General features: G+C 39.9%; 2 protein-coding genes across 11 annotated transcripts in view; one reads left to right on the top strand and one right to left on the bottom strand.

Annotated features, from left to right (window-relative positions):
• Positions 1 to 15,284, bottom strand: TOX4 (TOX high mobility group box family member 4). Its single transcript, XM_023585687.3, has 10 exons — positions 15,209 to 15,284; positions 14,779 to 14,926; positions 14,496 to 14,564; positions 7,197 to 7,439; positions 6,326 to 6,586; positions 5,751 to 5,981; positions 3,873 to 3,953; positions 2,434 to 3,177; positions 1,522 to 1,685; positions 1 to 765 (listed from the first exon to the last, which is right to left on the bottom strand). The coding sequence occupies exons 2-10, from the start codon at positions 14,782 to 14,784 to the stop codon at positions 705 to 707; spliced, it is 1,860 nt and encodes a 619-aa protein (XP_023441455.1). The 5' UTR covers positions 14,785 to 14,926; positions 15,209 to 15,284; the 3' UTR covers positions 1 to 704.
• Positions 14,827 to 22,997, top strand: part of RAB2B (RAB2B, member RAS oncogene family) — a 20,406-nt gene continuing 12,235 nt past the window's right edge. For 5 of the 10 annotated variants that reach the window (XM_023585689.3, XM_023585690.3, XM_071214039.1 and 2 more), the window contains exon 1: positions 15,336 to 15,542. In XM_023585689.3, the coding sequence (XP_023441457.2) occupies positions 15,336 to 15,542 (207 nt within the window). The other 5 variants (XR_009185047.2, XM_058293780.2, XM_071214040.1 and 2 more) reach the window with 3 other exon arrangements.

Raw genomic sequence — 22,997 nt, forward strand, 5'->3', positions numbered from 1 at the left:
TTTAGAGAAACCTCTTATAATTTAATGATATGGGGCTCTGCATCTTACACCATATTAAATTGTGGTAACTCAGATATGAAAGGATACTACAGAAATATTATTATTTGTAAAGAAATAAATAAGTTCTTGGGTGATGTTCTTTTCCCCAGCCCAGACTACCTAGTATGTTGAAAGCCTTTGTTTTCAAAGCAATGTGTAAAAGAAAGAAGATAAAAAGAAAAAAACAAAGATCAAAGCAGTGTATAGATGTCATAGTAATAGCTCCTGTTTTGACACTGGAATGCAATCTTTCATCACCTTTAAAATGGATGCACATAATGGTGTTTTCTCCTAGGCTCCATACTGAGTACTCTCTTTTATCACTTTAATAATCTTTTAGGCAAGTCCTCTAACAATTATACCAACAAATTTCCTCAAGTAAACCCCACCACCACCCCTGCCATCCCTATTTTCTGCTTGTCCATATTCCCTTCAACCTTCTGCTGCTATTGTCACTGTTATTTTTGCTTGTACTTAAAAGTAAAAGCAATTCCTGATTATAGCAGTGGCCCTGCTCCATAGCTGGCCTGTGTTGAAGGAAAAGAGAAACTTGAAGGGCCACTATAGGTTGAGATCAGGGACCACAAGAAGCCCAGTTTGTGTTTCAAAAATAGGCTCTTAGATATTTTCCCAGCAGAAGTCTTCACTGGCTTGGAGAACAAGGACTATTTCACAAACACAACTGTGTTTGAATTTCTGGAGGCTACCCAGGCCAAGAATACATCCCTAAAACAGAAAAAGATAGACACAAACTTAGAATTATAGCCTAGTTTATATGTATTTATATTTTAACCCTGTCTTAAACAAATAAGTTCCCAGATCATCATCTGTAGCATCAAAGTGAGGTGATATCATCCAGTCAGAGTACAAGGGGGACAGGCCTAAAAGTCAGAACTAGAGGCAATAAGATACAGCTCTGTCCTTATCTACTGAAGAGGATTTGAGATAGGAAATACCTATACCTTCTTTCATGGATATAGGTAAATCCCAGGAAAAATACGGGGAGAATGGCAAAATTCTCAGATGTATTCTTCTGTTCCCCAACACTATGGGGATCCTACTGTGCTACTTCATTTGCTGTTAGTAGGCAACCTTCCATATGTTACCAAATACTACCAACATGCTTTATATTTATCCATTCTTCCCCAAACTCTTAATTCCCTCAGTGGTCTTATTTGCACTAAAGGAGATAAGCGAATCTTCAGAATCATAACAGCTTAATGTGTCATTCTCTATATTAAAAAAGCATATGTAGAGGTAATGTGATTACTGAAAGGCATAGAATGCTAATTATGTCATCTTTTGCTGTGTGGCAAATGTAAGCTTTTTAAGCAGGGGAACTTTTCCAGTAGCCCCTCCAATCAGACCATATATTTAGCAGCTGATTCTACCTAATATAAGGCAAAACTGATTTTATGCTCAAGGTTACCAACAGTTAATATGGCAATACCTGAATTATGAAAAGGGGGACAGTAAACTCACCTGCAGTGCTTCACCACACACTCATTGCTGCAGTACTCATTATCCCAGTCCTTACTCACAACGGGAGGGTTCTCACAACCTGACCTTACACATCGAGGCTGGGGTGAGAGAGCTACAGGAGAGCCACTCACCAATTCAACATCCATCTGAGAAGGAGACTCAACCTGTGAGAGGTATAGAACACCATGGATCAATTAGATTGCTACTTACCTACCCACACAGCTAGTCAAATTAACCCTGAGAATCAATGGAGTAAAAGGTGTTACGATCCTTCACATGGGGGCAAAGTTGGAAAAGGTGAGTTCTTCATTCTCCCCTTCTACAGAATTCAGCTTTATACCTTTTGCCAAGCATTCAGACATGAAGATTCTTCTGTACCAGGAAGGCTGGGCATATGCTGGGCATATAATATTGCTCTTTAATTTTACTCTTACCCATCACTGACTTCCTTTTATACTTGAATTATATTCCTCTGAAAGTCATGTCAGAATGTAAGAAACTGTTCTTGAAAGATTTAATAAGAATCAATTGCATTTTTTCCTAGCTATCTACCCCTCCCCACAAAACATCAAGTCAAGAAGTTAAGACCTAGCAGAAATGGAATGAGTCATATCTCCAAGTTAGGATCCTTGGGAAGAAACCTGAAAAGTAACTCCATGCTTAGGCAACACTGTAGTGTTGGAGTTAGTTAAGGAGTGGTCTGAGACAGGATGCCCCTATAATGTTTCTCAACAGGAACACTATAGGCATTTTGGATGGGACAAGTCACTGTTGCAGGGAACTGTCCTGTACACTTTAAGATGTTTCACATTCCTGGTTGCCAGGCACTAAATGCTAGTAACAACCCCCACTTGCATTGGATCAACCAAAAATGTTCTTAAACATTTGAAAGATTTGAGAACAGAAGCTCACCTCAGGAACTACATCTGTAATCATCTCACAGATTATCTCAGGAGAGGTTGCCTCCACTGTATGGGCCTCAGGGCTAGTGTTCATAGGCCGCTCAGGACTACTTTCCACAGCTGGTGGAACTAAGGTAGCCTGCATTTTCAGAGTGGGTGGAGGCACATTCTTGATCTGCAGAGGAGGTGGTTGTTGCTGTAAATTGATTCTAACTTTCTGAGGTGGAGGCTGTTGCATGGCCTGGAGTGGAGGAGGCTGCTGCAGAATGGTCACTTGCTGCTGAGTGGGGGGCTGAGGCATCTGTTGTAATGGAGGAGGCTGTAGTCGAGGTGGAGGCAGTTGCATAGAAGCAGCAGCAGCTGCTGCAGCCTGCAACACTGACCGAGTGACTATCTGGGCTTGTTGACTGGGTTGGATAGTAGCTGTACTGGTTTGGCCTAGCTGGAGCCCCCGGGAAGTTACCACTGTGGCAGGTATAACAGTAACCATCCCTCCTTGAGACATGGTAATAGAAGAGGGTAACATCTGTTTGGTAATAATCAATTTGGTGATATTGGGCTGACCCCCAGCCCCAGTAGATGCCTGGTTTGCCACATAGGAGGAAAGAGTGGAGTTAACAACAATGGAAGGTGACAGGGCAGGGGGCTCTGTTGAGGCTTGTGCTGGAGATGCTGGGTTAACAGTAGCCATAGGAGGTGGCGAAGGAGTCTGGGGTTGTGGCACTGGATCCAATTCCACTGTCTCCACGGTGGCCTAAAAGAAGACCAAAAAAATATCATTGGGAGATTTAATCTATACCCCAGGACATATTTGCTCTAATCACTTCCCAAGAAAAGATAAATAACAGACTTCAAAAGAAGGAGCAGCCATCGGGACCATCCTGGCTAAAGTAAACACTGTAAACTACAAATAAACAGAAAGACTGTTTTGCAAGGTTTATATGATGTAATTAACAGGAAAGCTGTTATTTACTTTTAAGCTTTTAATACTATGTGGCATTAATAGATTCCACAGGTCTTTGGTGGTAGTTACTTCTTATTAATAAACAAGGGGAAGCAGAGGGTTCAAACCCAGGGCCTCCTGACCTGTGTGGTAAGCTGGTCCATGTGCAGTGCTGACGCGTGCAAAGAGTGCCATGCCAGGCTGGGGAGCCCCACACCCAAGGAGTGTGCCCCTCAAGGAGAGCCACCCTGCGCAAAAGTACAGCCTACCCAGGAGTGGTGCTGCACACACAGGGAGCTGACGCAGCAAGATGACGCAACAGAAAGAGGCACAAATTCCCGGTGCTGCTGACAAGAATGCAAGCAGACAAAGAACAACACACAGCGAATGTACACAGAGAGCAGACAACAGGGGAGGGAAGAGAAAGAAATAAAAAATAAATCCTTAAAAAATAAGTAAAAAATATGTCTTATGGTTTAAATATCCACCTACCCTAACCCTCTTACCTGACACTCTTGGTTGTCTTTATAAGCAGCCAGAGCCTTCAAATACTCTTTCTTGGCAGCTTCAGTTTTCCTCTTATATACCTGCAGGAAAGACAAGGTGTTTAAAAAGCCCCCATACTACTAGAAAAGACCAGTAACTGTCAGTGAACGACAATTCATCTCAGTCTAATCGATGACAGCTTCTAGCGAAAACACTTCAGAAAGTTCACAGTGACAACTGCCAAAGCAGATTCACTCCAGTGAGCATGTCTCTCAAAGTCAGCCAATCAACAAGAGTGGCCAGAATCTAAAGCTATCATTAACTCATGCCCACTTCTGTAATCAAAACAAAGCCTGACCCAAAAACCCTATATAAGAGCAACAGTGTGCTTAGTCTGGGGACTGTGCCTAACCAGTACACTCTCTTAAGGAATGTGGTAAATTGTTTGTAAAGATGGCCACAGCCATTCCTTCCATCCTGCTTGCCCTTCTCTCAAAAAGAGCTGAAGTCTATATCCTCTTCCTTCGAATTTGGTCTAACTCTGTGAATCGCTTTTACCAGTAAAATGTGGCTGACTTGACACTGAGACTTAAGAGGCCTTGAAGCCAGTCTAGCCTACCTGGAGGATGAGAGGCCATGTGAAGGAAACCAAGACATCTCAGCCAACAGGCAGTACCAACTGCCTAACACGGGAATAAGGTCATCTTAGCCAGTGATACCAGCCATCTTTTGACTACAACTTCATGAGTGAGCCCAGGCAGGAAAAGAAAACCACTCAATCCACTCACAGAATTATGAATGCCCCCCGAGATAGCTCCCTTGTCTGTTTTGCATTGTTTTTTCTTATTGTTTGCACTCATTTTTTGCTAATTGTCTTTGTTTTTTCTTCAAGAGGCATGGGGAACCGAACCTGAGACATGCCCTCTGGGAGGTGGGGACTCAACCATGCCATACATACCCACTCCTGCTTGTTTTGTTTGTTTTTGCTCATTATCTGTTTGTTGTTTTTGGTCATTGCTGGGTGTTTTTTTTTTTTCCCCTCAATGTCTGCTCTTTGTTTGGCTTCTTTAGGAGGCACCAGGAACCAAACCTGGGACTCCCATGTGGAAGGCAGGTGCTCATTTGCTTGAGCCACATCTACTACTATCATGAATGTTTTAAGCTATTCAATTTGGGATGGCTTGTTGAGCAACAGATAACTGATAAAAGTAATAATAAATTCAGCCTTTTATTTCTTTGACACAAGAAACTGGAGTCTTCTTAGTTATAGCTATCTTCTATTTTAACTGTATTTTATATCCATACAATGTGATAATTGTCATTTATTTTTCTTAATTCAGATTAAACTCTCAAGTAGATGACAATTTTCAAGTTTACACTAAGCCCTAAATTAAATTCTAAATCCAGCTATAGGGTTAGCTTTAACATTCAACTTATCAAGGAATAGACTAATTTTACAGATGGGAAAAATTGAGACTTAAAAAAGTTAAATATCTAAAAACTAAACAGTTGAAAACACTAGGAATTATAACAGACACTTAGTAGAAAGCACATAGGATTTGAGTTAAAGAACCTGGGCTGTGCCTCAGCTCTACTTCAAAAAGTTATGTGACCTTAGTTAGGCAGTGTATTGCTAAGCACCAGTTTCTACCTTTAGTAAAATTCTTGGGTTATTGGAGGATTCAGTGTTTCTACAATTATCACTATTAATTTTTAATTTTTTTTCTCAGTGTATGGCTGCAACTTCTAAGATATAGGATGATGTATGAGTGCAATTAATAAAGACCTAACATTAAATAGAGCATGTAAGAAGTCTGTAGGAAAATCTAATGAGTTTTTATCCTTTTACTCAAAAACCAGAACATTCACTATCTATTAGTTTCTTATAGTTTGCTAACCTGTTTTTGCTCTTCTCCAAGACTGTCCCACATGGAGGCCACAATTTTTGAAACCTCCCCAAAAGTGGCATTGGGATTCTGTCCCTTGATGGCAGCCTGTGTATCACGAAAGAATAAAGCATATGCCGAAACTGGTTTCTGAGGTTCATTAGGATCTTTCTTCTTTCTCTTCTTCGGGGCCTTCTGCTTTTTCCCTGCTTCCACTACAACTGTCTTCTGGCTGGGAAGTTGCTGGATGGGAAAAGAGAGAATTACAAGGAAGAAGAGAACTATTTTGTCTACAGAACCAGAAGATTAAAGGAGTTTTATTTGGGTGGGAAGCTATCTGGCCATATGTGTAGAATTTTCAGAAATGCTAAAAATAGAAGCAATAGGAGTAACAAATATTAGTAAAGTATGTGAGGACCAGAAATGACAATTGGGAAGAGCACTATAAACTGGATATCAAGAAATGGGAGCCTATACTCAGAAGCTGAGACCACAGGACAGGAATAAACAATAATGATTAAGCTCTAAGCCAAAAGTTTTAACCTAGAATATCATGGCAGGATTGATTTTGGCAGGGAATGCCTCACCCTCCGGAAATCCTCAACACCATCCTCATGAAGTGAACTAGTAGGTGAAGGGGTCGTTGAAAGACGATCCTCAGGTGACTGGGCAGGTGGCAGGATGGTGCCACCCCCTAAGCTCAAACCAAGTTGAGAACTCAGTTCTGACTGGTCAATGGTGGTCAACTGGCTATGCCCCATCAAGCCAGATGTCATGTCTGTCATTGGTACATCAATTGTAACAGGTGGGTTGGCACTATACTGAGTTCCTATAGAATGGTCCAAGTCCTGAGAGAAACAAAATGACTGATTAAACACTAAATATAAAAAGCACCATCCTTCTCTACCCCAAATTCAGGGTAATTTCTAAATTCCCTGCTTATCCCGATTACATCATCATTTAAACTCTACAAAACATCAATTACATTACACAATAAAACAGCTTAAGCTTTTAAATAAAGTATATAAATTAGTAAATTCACTTCTTTGCACTCAAAGGCCTATTCTGAAGTAACTAAATATAATCAGAGAAGTCTTAATTTTGTGCAAGTTAAAGAACAACCCCTTCTCCCCCGAAAAAACCCAAAACAATCATTTTTGGTTTTTTTGTTTTTTTTTTTTTACCAGGAGGTCCCATCCAGGGATCCAACTAGGGTCCTCCAGATGGTAAACAGGAGCTCAACTGCTTGAGTCACAGCTGCTTCCCCAATCATTTTCATTTCAGGGTTAAAGGTGAACATTTCATATATTTGGGGGTAATTAAGTTTTTATTGGTTAGTCTTTAGCCCCAAATATGAGAAGTTATAACCAAGAATAGTAGGGAATAGAGAGTTACTTTTGTCTTCCCTAACACCATGCACATGAGCTTGGGTAAGCCTGATAGTACCTTGCCCCTTACCATGGTCAAGCCCCCACTCAGGAGCCCCCCGCCCTGCTCCATCAAGCCATGGGTCATGCCCACAGGCATATCCAATGTTTGGACCCCATATTGGGCTGAAAAGCTGCCATCCTGTGAGGAGGAAGGGTCTGCCAGGTCATCAAAGTGGCCAACCACGTCTGAGACAGCCAGTGAGGGATCAGAATCCAAGGAGATAGGCGGGATTTCAAATTCCTCATCACCCAAACTTGGTGTATGGAATGTCTGTAGTGGAAAAAAAGGGAAAAACAATTAGTGAGAAGGGGAGGAACTGCATACTGCAGAGAACACAGCTGGATACTGGAAATTCTCAGTGTTCCTCTTTCAGCTTGGTATTCCAGTGTTGTTATCAATTTCTTAGGATCTATTTAATTGTACACATAAACCTCTCTTCTTCCTCATACACTTGGTCATTTGGTATACACAAGGCTGCCAACAACAATCAGAGTTTTCTATTCCTTTATCTCTTTTCTACCTTTAACATGTTGGTTGTCCTATGGTATTATGCCTATTGTTGTAATGAATAATTTCTTTCAGCACAATTGGTAGGACCCAACCTATGTAATCTATTTATGTATTATGCTTGAAAACTCTCAAAAGATTCTAGTAAATAGCAGTTATTTCACAATTATTAAACTGAACTGTTAGACTACAGAAATTTATTGTCAATGAGCCAATTATACAACAATTCTGTTGTTTTATGTTCTTTTGAATTAGATCCTAAAAGGCACTGTTATGGGAACTTTATTCCCCTCCAAAATATTCGCACTGAGTATAGAGTTTCCTACCTCTCCTCCACTTTAAAAATCACAATGTTGACAAAAAAATAAAAGATTCCTTTTTTTTTGTTTTTCGGAAAATGCCAACAATGTCAACATAAGGACAATAGTGAGGAGAAAACCTTCAGAAGAGCTACAAGCCAAAAGGCAAACTGTTTCTCTTAAACAGTTCCAGAACACATTCCTAGTCTTGCTCTGAACAAGCCTTTTGTAATGGGAGAGGTAAAAAGATTACTCAAGCTGGCTTAAGACCCAATCCCTTCTTCTGAATCTAACTAGACCAATAATAGTATACCCTTTCTATTCTAGATGGGGCCACCATTCACAGAGCTAAAAGATTAATGTCTTGTCTAAGATATATTAAATGCTACTGTTCCTTTTTGACACTAAAAATTCAAATGGAGTAATAGAGCATCAAAAATAACAAATACTGACAAGAGACTTCAGTATCAGAGACACCTGGGTTCAAGCTCTGCCACTTACTATGAGACTTTGAACAGGTTTTCCTCATCTATAAAGAGACTTACAATGGCAATACCCTCACATGGTTATTATGAGAATAAGACAGTGTACAAAAGCTTATCACAGGGCATGATAAATATAACTGCTTACTAAACTGTTATTAATCATTATTATTAATGATAATATTAACATGTTAATTTTTATTAACTTGCCAGCTGCCCCAACCATTTAGCACAGATAATTGAAATCTTAGAAACTTTAAATTCTATCAGCTTATTACACAGTATAGTAAATACAACTGATTCAGATCAAATTTAATAAATACCCACATTTTTTTCCCATGATAAAACAACGCATTTTTAGAGTTCCTCAAGGTTTTTCTAGACATAGAAAGGGTCTCATTAATATTACCATTTTTGTTGAAATGAAAACATTGCTACAGAAACTACTTTCAGCCAGTAGAAACAAGGGAGTAAAATATATATCTATGAAATAGCCAATCTTTCTGAATCACACTGTCAAACAAAAAAATACTTCCTAGAAGACAAAAAGAAATCATGCCAATACCTTCATTTGTACATTTTCCTCCTCCAAGATCTTTACTATTTTACCTACTATTGTAAAAATTTAGTAGTTGTCTGGGATATAAGATAAGAGTAGCATATGGAAACTTGGGAGCAAGCAGTTCTTGATGAGAAAGACTAAAACTCCCCCAAAACTCAACTATTCTCAATACAACTCAATTTTTGTTATTGTGCGTGGAAACTCTTAACTTCAGATCCATGAATCTTTACGAAATTTGAGTTTAGGTTCATGTGAACATTTCAGGGGGAAGCAGGTACACAGATTTGTACCAAATCCTCAGGCAAGCAAACAAAAAGTTACAGCGACAGGAAAAAGGATTAAAGGAAACATTTATTGTACTAGGCTAATAATTTTTTAGATAGCAAAAGATGCCTATCTTTTTTGCTTATCATAAATAAAAAAGCAACTCTGCTGAGATATGAAAGTAATACTATTTAATGAGAACTCAGTAAAGAATAAAAATTCATATCCAAAATAGAGACCACTGTTCTACAAGAGACCACCACTCATAAACCATCTGGTGTGCTCTAATGGACTACACTAAAAAATCAGACCTATAGAGACTCTATTAAATCAAACCAAAAGGGCATTCTTTCTATGCACCACCCCAAGATGTAGAAAGACCTATATTATTCAGTAATAGTAGTTTAATGACAATTTTTGCTTTGTTTCTTCTTTTAAGTATTAATAATAAAATAACTGCAATTATCAATATTAAGGGAAGCGGACTTAGCCCAATGGATAGGGCATCCGCCTACCACATGGGAGGTCCATGGTTCAAACCCCGGGCCTCCTTGACCCATGTGGAGATGGACCACGTGCAGTGCTGATGCATGCAAGGAGTGCCGTGCCATGCAGGGGTGTCCCCCGCCTAGGGGAGCCCCACGTGCAAGGAGTGCACCCCATAAGGACAGCCGCCCAGTGCGAAAGAAAGTGCAGCCTGCCCAAGAATGGTGCTGCACACACGGAGAGCTGACACAAGATGATGCAACAAAAAGAGACACAGATTCCCGGTGCCACTGATAAGGATAGAAGCCGTCACAGAAGAACACACAGCGAATGGACAGAGAGAGCAGACAACTGGGGGGTGGGGGGGAAAGGGGGAGAGAAATAAATAAAAAATAAATCTTTATAAAAAAAAGGGTAAATCACATGCTATAATAAACTTAGAGATTCATTCAATCTCTTTCACCATCATAAGAGATTTGTAAGTTCAGAGTAAAACCCAATACTGACTAAAGTTATTTTATTTCTGTGGATCTATTACCATAGATGTGAGTGACTACATCATACTCTAGACTGTTAAAAATAAAACAAAGCTAAAATTGTAGCAAATATTAAAGTAAAAACGAATAGTTTGGACACAGAAGAAGCAAATAGGAATATGATGCAGTTACCCTCTCACTTGGCTTCCCTTTCCTTCTCTATTAAATTCCTGGGCCTTTTTATCCTTTCTGAGGGTGGGGGGGTTTGGGAATTCCAGTTTATAAGCAAGAATACTTACAGATACTGAGAAAACCAAAAAGTTAAAATTAGTATATCCCTCCTTTTCTCATTTCCCAATACCAAAATATACAATCCAGTATTTCTTTATTGAACAATACACTGGTACTATGGGTCATTAAAATAATGGTCCTTAAAAAATGAAATATTTATAGTGATGAAAAGTCTATCTATGCAGCCTGAAATCATTAACATGTTCTAAGTACTTTTCCTAATAAAGGACCGGGTATCTTCATGACTTATTATTTTTCCAAAGTACTCAAAGCCTGGTATCATTATATAAGAGTCAATCTGGGGGAGTGGATATGGCTCAAGCAGTTGAGTGCCCACCTCCCACATGGGAGGTCCCAGGTTCTGTTTCTCGTGCCTGAAAAAACAAACAAACAAACAAAACCAACTCAAGGAAGCCAATATGGCTCAGCTGTTGAGTGTCAGCTTCCCACATACAAGGCCTGGGTTCAAACCCGGATCTCAAAAAAAAAAAAAGGTCAACCTGAATGAGAGAAATATTACATTTCTTTCAGATCACAGAGCTTCCTATCCCAAGCAATGCTGTTACATATACTAAGTCTTCCTCTCTAGATGCCTGCTATTTTTAAATTATTTTTATTATTCCTTATTTTATTGAGGTATAACTTATATAAAATACACAAACTTTAAATATATAGCCCAAGTAACTACCACCCAGAACAGAAAAAAAGACTATTTCCATCACTCTAAAACAGGGGTTCTTAATGACGGGTCCATGAGCTTGAATTGATAATTCAAAGAAAAAACATTATTCTTGTGGGGATGTGTTGGTGCAGGTGTGATATATGTATTAAACAATATACAGGGAAGTGGACTTGGCCCAATTGATAGGGCATCCACCTACCACATGGGAGGTCCATGGTTCAAACCCCAGGCCTCCTTGACCTGTGTGGAGTGGGCCCTTGCACAGTGCTGATACGTGCAAGGAGTGCCATGCCAAGCAGGGGGTGTCCCCCATGTAGGGGAGCCCCATGCGCAAGGAGCGCACCCCATAAGGAGAACCGCCCAGCGCGAAAGAAAGTGCAGCCTGCCCAAGAATGGCCCCGCACACACGGAGAGCTGACACAGCAAGATGACGCAACAAAAAGAAACTATTCCAGTGCCGCTGATAAGGATAGCAGCAGTCACAGAAGAACACACAGCAAATGGACACAAAGAGCAGACAACAGGGGGTGGGGAGAAGGGGAGAAAAATTTTAAAAAAAAAAAAATCTTTAAAAAAAAAACCAATATACAGTATAGTGTGGACTTAGTAAGGGGTCCATGGTTTTCACCTGACTGGCAAAGGTGTCTGTGGAACAAAAAAGGTTAAGAACCCCTCCTCTAAAAGATTTCCTTATCCTCTTCCCAATTAATACCGTCTCTCCTCCACAGTAGGTATTGCTCTTCTGATTTCTACCATCATAATTTAGTTTTGCTTATTCTTGAACCTCATACAAAATGAATTGATATAGTCCGTACTTTCGTGTCTGGCTTCTTTCACTCAACAATATATTTTTGAGATCCAAGTTGCTGTATTTATTAGTTTGTTCTTTTTTTTGTTGCTGTGCAGTATTCCTTTTTTACATATGGACCAAGTTTATTCTTCTGTTGATAGACATTTGAGGTATATCCAGTGTTTAGCTATTATGAATAAAGTTGCTATGAACATTCTTATACATGTTTTTGGTAAATATATGCACTCAGTTTTTTTATGTATATACCAGCTGGATTTCCTGAGTCACAAGGTAGGCTATATTTATCCTTAATAGATAGTGCCAGTTTTCCAAAGTGGTTAAAACAATTTACACCAGCAATGACTACGTTATCCATATCCTTGGAAACTCAGAATTGTCAGTCCTTTTCATTCTAAGCAATCTGGTGGCTATGCAGTGGTATCTTGTTATGATTTTAATTTGCATTTCCCTGATGAGTAGTGATAGCATATGCCTAATGACTACTTGGATATCCTCATTTGTGAGGTGTCTGTTCAAATCTTTTGCCCATTTTTAAATTGGATTCTTTTACTCTCCAGAATTACCTGATACATTCATAAAATGAGAAAAATATATGTATTGTAAATATCTTTTCCCAATCTGTGGAGTGCCTATTTACTTTCTTAATGATATCTTTTGATGAAAAGAAGTTCCTAATTTCAAAAGTCCAGTTTGCCAATGTTTTCTTTTATGGTTAATATTTTTGTGGACATCTGCCCCTTTCTTGTAAGAAAACTAAAAATTACCCTTCTTCTGAATATATATTCTTTAATATTACCCTTGCCTACAGAAAACACAAACTCATTAAAATAAATGTTAAAAAAAAAGAGGGGGAAAGGTTATATGTAAAAGTTGTAATGAAGAAAGGGAAAACTGCTAACAATTCTGCATGTTACAGGAAGAAACTGAAGTTGAGCCTAAAACTTACTTATGAGCTTCTTGGCAAAACACGTTTTTTGTCTATTTATTTTTTGTCATAAAAAAAAAAAAAAAGACACTGATGAACAGGTTCAAACCTGGAGTTTCCTGATGCTGTAAAAAGGATCTACCTTTTATACACTTATCTATTGATTATTCAACTTCACATATGAGGCAAAAGATTAAGAACAGTTGGTAACTTGAAAGCTATTTGTATTGTTTTGATATGCACTTTCATATGGATGTGGTCAATATGAAATTTCCATACTCCAAATAATGAATTTTAAACTGTGGAGACCTGATTCTGGAGAAACTGGCAATGAATGAGACTGCAAAGCACCAAATAAATAGCTATTCAGTTTTATATGATTTCTAAATTTGCTGCTTATTTGATTCACATTTTCTTCTGCTTTAGGAGAATAATAAATGACAATAGCAATAAAGAAGTTTTAAAAAAATATAGCAAAGACCCCTTGTCCATCTAATTCTTATCCAGGGGAATTCTTGGTACAAAAACTAATGCAGGGGAACAGATATGGCTCAGTGGTTGGGTGCTGGCATCCCACATAAGGCGTCCCAAATTCAATCCCTGGCCCCTGTAACTCATAAATAAACAAACAAATAAAAATTAATGCAAATGGTTCACACCACTTTTGAAAAAAATACTAAAATCCTCAAAAGACAGTAGAAGGTTCAAGACTTCACACTTTCTCAGAGACCTGGATATTTATTTTTATCTCTTCATCTTTCTCTTTTGACTTGCCTAGGCAAGTGATACATATCTATATTATGACAATATTTAAATCAAAATATTTCCACAAATACTAAAGAATCTCACCATAACTATATTACTTCTCCTTCACAACATCATAAACAATTATTACCACAGCCTTTTGATAGCTGTGAAACTGTGACGTGCAAATCTGCCCAAACTTTGAGTCACTGGCAAGCAGAAACACATGTCCTACTTAACTCTCTTCTTAGTCTCTGGCACCTCTTTCCTTTTTTTCTGTCATCAGCAAACCTTGCTGACGCCATGTACATAAACGAACTTCTAATTCTTTTGTTGGTGTTTTTACTGAAAAGGAAGTTTAAATGAAACAAAGACCCTTTCAACAGACTTCGTTTCAAGAATGAACACATGTCCACACTTAACCCCTGTTAGGTAAATTCATCTCCTCATCCCAATTTCTTTAATAAAATTTCCTTCCTACATCTGATCCCTCAAGATTGTTGTGGTTAATTCTTCCCAACGAAAGGAGACAATTCCACAGTCTTCCAATCCAGAATCCATCTCCTTAAATAGGTTATCACTTTCCAACGTCCTGCTTTTCTGATGACAGCAGCTTCCCGGACCCTCCCCAGGTAGTCCTCAAAGGTCCGAGAAGCAGCTGCCACTTCTCTAAACACCAATCGCAGCCCCGGATTCCCAGCCCCCGGCCCCTGGCGTCCGCGCTCTCCTCCCCCGGCCCCCCTACCCCCATCTCTGCTCAGGCCCTCCCGCCCGCAGCGTCGGCAGCTCTTGCTCACCTCGGCCCCTGACAGGAAGGGGTGCGAGGGCCCTGTGATCGTCAGGTAATTGTCATTTCCTCCGGGAAACTGGAAACCAAAAGAAAGCCGCGGGGATAAGTTAGGGGAAGCAGGGAGTTCGCTTCGAGCGACGCATTCTGACCCCGACCTTCTGACAACACTCCCCGAAACCCTCTGCCCTCTCTCCTCCCCGGCTGGCCGCCTCTCCGCCCAGCTTCCCGCCTCTGCTTCCACCCCGTCGGCCGCGCTCTCTCGCCAGCCTTCTTAGCGTTCAGGTTCCTACCTCCATCTTCACACAACCGCTCTCACAGCCTCAGTCCCCTCATCGCCCCCACCGCCTCCACCGGACTCAGAACTTCGTCACTTCCGCAATGACGAACGTCGTTCTCCACTGATTGGAAGGAGTTCCGCGGGGCTGCGGTAAGGCAGGCCTGGCAAAGCCAATGGTGGGAAAAGCTAACGCTCGCCTCCTAGAGCTTGGTGGGATAATGGCACGTGAAAGTACTAAACGCGTCCCTGAATGCGGAGCCCGGATATTACCCGAACCCAGAAGAGGGTTTCTGGGGAGAGCAATAGAGATGTGATCTAGGCTAGAGGGGCCGGAGAGGGGAAAATAAGGAGATCAATAGATTAAGCAGCTAGAGAGGCCGGAGGTAAGAGGCTGTAGAAGTAGGGCGGACTCGGAATCTTGAGGAATTGGGACCATGACTTACGCTTATCTCTTCAAGTACATCATCATCGCGGACACAGGTAACCCGCGGATGGACCGCCTTCGAGTCAGGGGCGTGGTCCCTAAATTCCCAAATCGGGCCGTGGAGGCGGGGCTCACTAAAGGGACTGATGACTCGCAGTAGAGCTGGCGCGGGCGGGGTGGAGCGGGCGGGGCTCGGGGCTCCCCTCTCTGCGTCCTGGAAGCCCACACTAGGGACTATGTTCCTTGGAGGCGTGACTCCGAGAACGCGCATCCTTTTTGAGGTGTGGGCAAGTCATGCCTCCCCCTGCAGTTTACCGACAATCGGTTCCAGCCTGTCCACGACCTCACAATTGGTAAGCGCATTTACCTGTCTGAGAACAGCTAATGATATGTGGACTAGCTAAACTGCTAAAGTGAAAAGTTAGCAGCCGTCAATGCTCGAAGTAAATTTAGATTTTCAATAGGTACGAATTTAAAAATAAGCCTTTTGTCCCCCTTAAAGGCAATATCCTCCAGTTTAAGATTCTTAGGAAATAAGTATAGCTGCCTTTCCATTCCTACTGTTCAGGGGGAAAAAAGTTTTAGTAATGTCTTTCAATAGCTACCACTTGATTCTTGATGAAGCAATCTGGAGTAGTAAGAGGTGATTCTTAACATTTTTCTTATTGGCTGCAACACCTTAGAGTTCAGATATCCTACATATATTCTGCATACCTACATGGGGCCACTCAGGAGCATAGGAAGTCTTTAGTGTAAGCTGGATTAGCGTTCTTTCTTACTTGGAAAAATTCCTCCTGCTTTGTGCAAAGTACTGTATGAAAACAGAAAACAGGACAAATTGTCTGGCTTATGCGCCAAGTATTTTTAATGTAAGCGACCTTCAGTATTTAATTTTTAGCCTGACATTACCTTAAGAGAAGATAAATGCCAGGTAAACTAAAAGATTTATTCAGCCTTACAGTTTCCATATTTGTATGAGGGAGACTATTTTCTAGTAAACTTTGGCAATTACTGGAGAGTGAAGTGTATCATTCTTGAGAACCTGTTTCTTAGATAGGCTATTTTCTCAAACAAAAAGTTCTAGAATTGCACAAATGAAATATTGTTTCATGTAGAGGAAAGAGAGTGACTGAGAAAATATTTTCAGGCTTTTTAGATGTGTTTTGAAAAAGTTACAAAATATGTTACCTAATCAAATTTAAGTGTTAACTAGCATTGCTAGAAATATATTCACCTTTTCTATTTGACTTCTGTATTTTATTCCCATAGCTGCTATTTGGTTGCATTCCTAATCACCTAGAACACAATTTTTTTTTTAAATTCTGGAAGGGAAATGAAGACGCTTTAATGATCATCATCAACTGGAGCAAGTAGACAGTAGTAATGGGCTTAGTGGCCATTAGAGGATGAGTCCTTAGCACATTGAGGAAAAGCAGGAACCTCTCACTCAACATTGCTTTTTTCCTCCATGAGAATATATTCTTTCTCTTGGTCTCCACTGGCAGGTGTGGAGTTTGGGGCCCGTATGGTCAACACTGGTGGAAAACAAATCAAACTTCAAATCTGGGATACAGTGAGAAGTGGATAAAATAAGTTTGTCTCTGACCAAGATCCAAATATAACAGGAAAGCCGGGGTTCTTAACAAGGGGTCCATGAACTTGAATTGAAATTTTAAAAAAATATTCTTGTGGGGACGTGTTGGTGCATGTGTGATATATTTATTAAATAATATACAGTATAGTGTGGACTTAGTGAGGGGTCTGTGGTTTTCATCTGATTGGCAGAGGGGTCCATAGAACAAAAATCATTAAGAACCCCTCAGTAAAGCCTGATACAAAGGGAAATGGCTATGAGGGTGGGGCTAATTGTGGAGATAAGAGTAAGGGACCAGTGAAATGAAAAAGATAGGGAAGCTTTCATTTTAATCTGCAAGTTATAAATTCTGAATGCCTTATCTTTTTGCTTTTGTTTTAAATTGCTAAAGTAATTATGAGTTTATTCTAGTAAAAATAAAACCTGTGGAGCTTTATAGAGTAAAAAGTAAATGTCTTCTTTAAATACACAAACTCCTTCTCCCTACCAATCTTGGTTGGTATCCTGTCTTTGTGTATATGTTTTCAGATATTTTCTCTGCATTTGGATATATAAATATGATCAGATATATGGTAATAGTTTTGTTTTTATTAGTTTTTACATATGCAGAATCATGGCAAAGTAGACATAGCTATGTGAAATAGGTTTTTATTTAACAATTTGTTTATTTTGGAAACTTTTCCATGTCAATATATGTAGAGCTAAGTCATTCCTTTGAACCACTGAATAATGTCATAGAATGTGTGTACAATAATTTAACCATCCTCCCATTGATGCAAATGTGTGTTGTTCCCAATTTTTTACCATTGCAAAGCTTCTTTGAACATTTCTTATATGCTACATCTTTATGCAAGTGTTTGAGAATTTCTGTGGAATACCTGCCCAGAAATGGAAATTTTGGGTCAAAGGTTAGACATGTTTTAAAATTTGATATATAAAATAAAATAAATAATATAAAATAATATAAAACTTGATACAGTACTTCCAAAATTTAGTTTGACTTAGTGTAATTTTGCTTAATTCAGATAATTTGCTTTCATGTACATTATGTCATTTGATTTGTACCTTTCTTTCCCCTTAAAAAATAATAATGCCCTAGTCTCACTCTTGTCTAGTTAAAAGAAGCTAAACTAGTTCCTAATATTCAGCCAAAATCTTTTCTTGTTTTTGCTTACTTATTATTTGATTCTGTTTCTTCTCAGAACTGTGACTTGAACCATTAGATCTACAAGCAATGCACAAGTGATATTTCCTTTTTTTTCTTTTTCTCCTTTTTTTTTTTTTAGATTTATTTATTTATTTAATTTCCCCCCCTCCCCTGGTTGTCTGTTCTTGGTGTCTATTTGCTGCGTCTTGTTTCTTTGTCCGCTTCTGTTGTCGTCAGCAGCACAGGAAGTGTGGGCGGCGCCATTCCTGGGCAGGCTGCACTTTCTTTTCACGCTGGGCGGCTTTCCTCACGGGCGCACTCCTTGCGCGTGGGGCTCCCCTACGCGGGGGACACCCTTGCGTGGCACAGCACTCCTTGCACGCATCAGCACTGCGCATGGCCAGCTCCACACGGGTCAAGGAGGCCCGGGGTTTGAACCGCGGACCTCCCATATGGTAGACGGACACCCTAACCACTGGGCCAAAGTCCGTTTCCCCTTTTTCTCCTTCTTAATCTCCCTCCCCACCCCCAAACACACATAGGTTATTTCTTTTTTTTTTTTAAAGGAATGCACTCTTTTTTTTTTTTAAGATTTATTTTATTTATTTTTCTCGCCTTCCCGCCCACCTGTTGTCTGCTCTCTGTGTCAACTCACTCTGTGTTCTTCTGTGCCCACTTGCACCCTTGGTGGCACCAGGAAACTGCATCTCTTTTTTTTTTTTTTTCTGTTATGTCATCTTGCTGTGTCAGCTCTCCATGTGTGTGGCACCACTCCTGGGCGGGCTGTGCTTTTTTTCACACGGGGCGGCTGTCCTTGCCGGGCACACTCCTTGCGTGTGGGGCACCCCCATGCGCAGGCACCCCTGTGTGGCAGGCAGTCCTTGCATGTGGCAGCTCTGCGTGTGGGCCAGCTCACCACACGGGTCAGAAGGGCCTGGGGATCGAACCCTGTACCTCCCACATGGTAGATGGACACTCAGTTGAGCCACGTCCACTTTCCAGATAATTTCTTTAAAATAGTTACGTGCTGCTCTAGGGTAGGAGATCTTTTTTGCACAGTCCTTTTCTGGTGTTACCATTTTGGAATGCACTGATTGAGTACTTTAACCAGGATAATATTTTCCTGTATATTTGTTGGTTCCACTTCCAGTCATTTTAATAATCTTTTGCCCTTCTGAATAGATTTTTCATTCCATCATATTGGATTATTCTAGGAACATGTATCACTTCACATCTCTCATAGTGGTAGCATTAGTTAGTTAGCCAATTTTTAAAAAATATTTTTTCTCCCCACCCCCAGTTGTTTGCTCTCTGTGTCCATTCAAGTTAGCCAATTTTTGTCTCTAGCCCTTTCTTCTCAATTAAAGCCCAAGAGGTATTACTCTAGCTAGGTTCATATATTTTTTAAACAGCTGCTACTTATTCTCTTCTCCTTTCATTGTTTCTTTGTCACTATTAACCCTTTTCCTGTACCCAGATAGGTATTGCAAGTCTCCTTTTATTAGCCTTGAATATTTATACTTCCTACAAAGAGAAATTGGCCCACTAAAGAGGTACATGACAATTCCTGAGGAGGTGACAAAGAGTCAAGCCTGTGGGTGTCAAGATAGTATAAGTTAGATTCTTCCTAACTTAAGCCTTTACTGTTTCCAAAAATAGATGTTTTGATGCTAGAAAGAAAACAAAATAGTGGGTACCAATTAGTGGTATGGTCATGGCCATGAGGGTAAGTGTTGGCCTGCTGACTTGACTTTTTTTTCCTTAGGTGGCAATATGAGACATGTGGTTGGATCATGAAGTTAGAAAGTTGAAAGTCACTGCTATGTTGACAGGCTCTTCAAAAACCACATGGCTCCATAGTTACTTGTAATCCAACTGGCCTAGTTCTCTTTGGCTATTTCTTTTTTGTTTTACCATTCCCCATGTAAATAGATGTGTCTAGACTTTTCTTCTCCTTTTAATAATTGCTTGTTTTGAGATTAATCTTTGTTGGGGATTAATCTTAGTTGAATCATTTTAAAAAATCAGGATTCAGAATACTATATTTTTTTATTTTGAAATTTTTAAGAGACCATGCCTATAGTATAGTGTCTGTCTTGTCTACTACTTTCTGAGTAAGCCCAATATTTTTCCCCCAATGTCAGCCATGATCCCCTGCCCATTCCTTAACCACCTTGGCTTCCCATTTTTTTTAACCCATTCCTTCTCTTAATCTCAAATCCACTCTATATGAAAATATTTAAGGATTACCGTGGTGGGAATTTTTTTAAAAATTAAAGTTAATAGATCACAAGGAATGTTACATTTAAAAACATTTTAAAAAAACAAAAAACAATAATAGGGGAAAAAAAACCAAAATACAAAAAACGTAAGAGGTTCCCATATAACCCACTCCCCACCCCCACCACATCATTTTTGTAAATTGTATTTTTTTGACGATACATAAATCACAAACAAAATGTTACAGTAAAAAATATAAGAGGTCATGGTGGGTATTTTTAAAGCGATCACGTTATCCAAAGTTTCTTTTTGTTGTCACTATTCTGGTGATTGATAAGGATTTTGAGATCCATCTTCATTTTTACCTTTCTCAATTCTATCCATATAGTTGCTCAAATAAGTGTCCTATGAAGAGAAAATATTGATTAAATGATCCCAAATCACTTGTTTTTTACTTTGGAATGCATTTTGATTCTTAGGAAATAGTATAGCTGTCTTTCTAGGATCTCATACCTCAAATTATATATCTTAAATATGGGAAGCGGACTTGGCCCAATGGATAGGGCATCCGCCTACCACATGGGAGGTCCCGGGCCTCCTTGACCCGCGTGGAGCTAGCCCATGCGCAGTGCTGATGCGTGCAGGGAGTGCCCTGCCATGCAGGGGTGTCCCCCACCTAGGGGAGCCCTATGTGCAAGGAGTGTGCCCCGTAAGGAGAGCTGCCCAGTGGGAAAGAAAGTTGAGCCTGCTGGAGAGCTGACACAACAAGATGGTACAACAAAAAGAAACACAGATTCCTGGTGCTACTGATAAGGATAGGAGCCGTCATAGAAGAACACACAGCAAATGGACACAGAGAGCAGACAACTGGGGGAGGGGGGGACAGGAGAGAAATAAGTCTTTAAAAAAAACAAAGAAACTGTAATATGATGCTTCCACTTGGGAAAAATTAGAAAGCTGTTCATTCTCTTTATCAAACCTCCATTTTAGTTCTTTGCCACTTCAGATTTTTTACTGGAGATGGACAAGGATACCTCAGATTGATGCAGACTAGCTCAGTGGAACCACCCACTCTCTCTACCTTATTGGCTTACAAACTGATTCATAAACTGGACTGAGCTGAAGGAGTAGTGATTTTATTTTAAAATCTTTTTTTTCTAGTGACCCATTGGAGGTATCTTCAACTGCTCAAGTTATGCTGTGATGTCATTCAGCCACGAAGTGGGTGACCCTCAAAGTTTCCCATTTAGTTTCTGGTAGACCACAGGGGCCTTACAAAGATAGTAGAAGAGGATAAAAGTCAGCAAAAGATAAAAGCAAAGCAGGACTCAAATAATGTGTGACTTAAAACTGTCAGTGAATAAATAACACAATTTTAAGTGAGCTCTTAGAAGGAAAAAGTATTTTAACAGGCATGCAATCCACTAAAACATTTGCATGGTTCTTGTAGAGATTCTACAGTCTCTTTGTTGTTAAAAAAGTAATTTTGGAGGTAGTGTCCTAGAACTTTCTTACTACCTTCAAAGCCTGATTTAGATTATATGACATAATGGCTAAAAGAACAAACTTTTGTGCTGGGAAGTCTTGGATGCTTAATTTAAATTATGGCTCCAGCATTTGTAGGCTTTATGATTTTGGGCCACTTTGTGAACTTGCCTCCTTTGGATCTCATTTACCCTATCTGTAAAAGGGAAAAAGAGTAATGTCTGCCTCAGGGCTGCTAAGAAAATGAAACAATATAATATATGTAATTGTCTCTAATAGTTTCTGGCCCATCACATATGTCAAAAAATAGTTAATATTATTGTTGCAGCATTTTTTTTCCTAAAGATTTATTTTATTTATTTGTTTCTCCCTGCCCCTCATTGTTTGCATTTGTGTCCATTTGTTCTGTGTTGGTGTTCTCTTTCTAGGAGGCACCGAGAACCAAACCCAGACACCTCCCATGTGGGAGGGAGGCGCTAACTGCCTGAGCTACCTCCACTTCCTGCAGTATTATTATTACTACTATAATAGAACATTAAGAAAAAGTCATTAATCTTTCTATGTTCAAATCTTTTTCCATCTGTAAAATGTGAGCTCCAGTCTTCCTTCCCAAACTTTATGTAGGAACAAGAGGATAAATTATTTCAAGAATGTGAAAAACCTGCCAAATAGGATAGATTTGAGATGCAGGGATTCATAATACTTAAAAGATGCTTCTACTTGCTCTAAAGAAAACAACAATAAAAGAAGAGGGAAGCAGACTTGACCCAGTGGTTAGGGCATCCGTCTACCACATGGGAGGTCCACAGTTCAAACCCTGGGCCTCCTTGACCCATGTGGAGCTGGCCCACATGCAGTGCTGATGTGCGCAAGGAGTGCCCTGCCATGCAGGGGTGTCCCCTGGGTAGGGAAGCCTCACGCGCAAGGAGTGCGCCCTGTAAGGAGAGCCGCCCAGCGCAAAAGAAAGTTCAGCCTAAGAATGGTGCCGCCCACACGGAGAGCTGACACAACAAGATGATGCAACAAAAAGAAACACAGATTCCCATGCGGCTGACAACAACAGAAGCAGACAAAGAAGGTGATGCAGCAAATAGACACAGAACAGACAACCAGGGCGGAGGGGGAAGGGGAGAGAAATAAATAAATAAATCTTAAAAAAAAAAAAAAAGATAACTATTCCATCAAGAAAGCAAAAGTACTCAGTATGGGGAGCATTAATAAATTGCTTAGTTATAAATAAAATTTAATATCTTGACCGCAGTTGTGGAAATGAGATGAGAATGTCAATAGTTGGATATTGAAGGAAAACTGTCCTGGACCCTGGACTTCTCTCCTTGTTTTTTATTTTTACTTGTCATGACA

The sequence above is a fragment of the Dasypus novemcinctus genome, chromosome 3, assembly GCF_030445035.2.
Source record: "Dasypus novemcinctus isolate mDasNov1 chromosome 3, mDasNov1.1.hap2, whole genome shotgun sequence".
Lineage (NCBI taxonomy): Eukaryota > Metazoa > Chordata > Mammalia > Cingulata > Dasypodidae > Dasypus > Dasypus novemcinctus.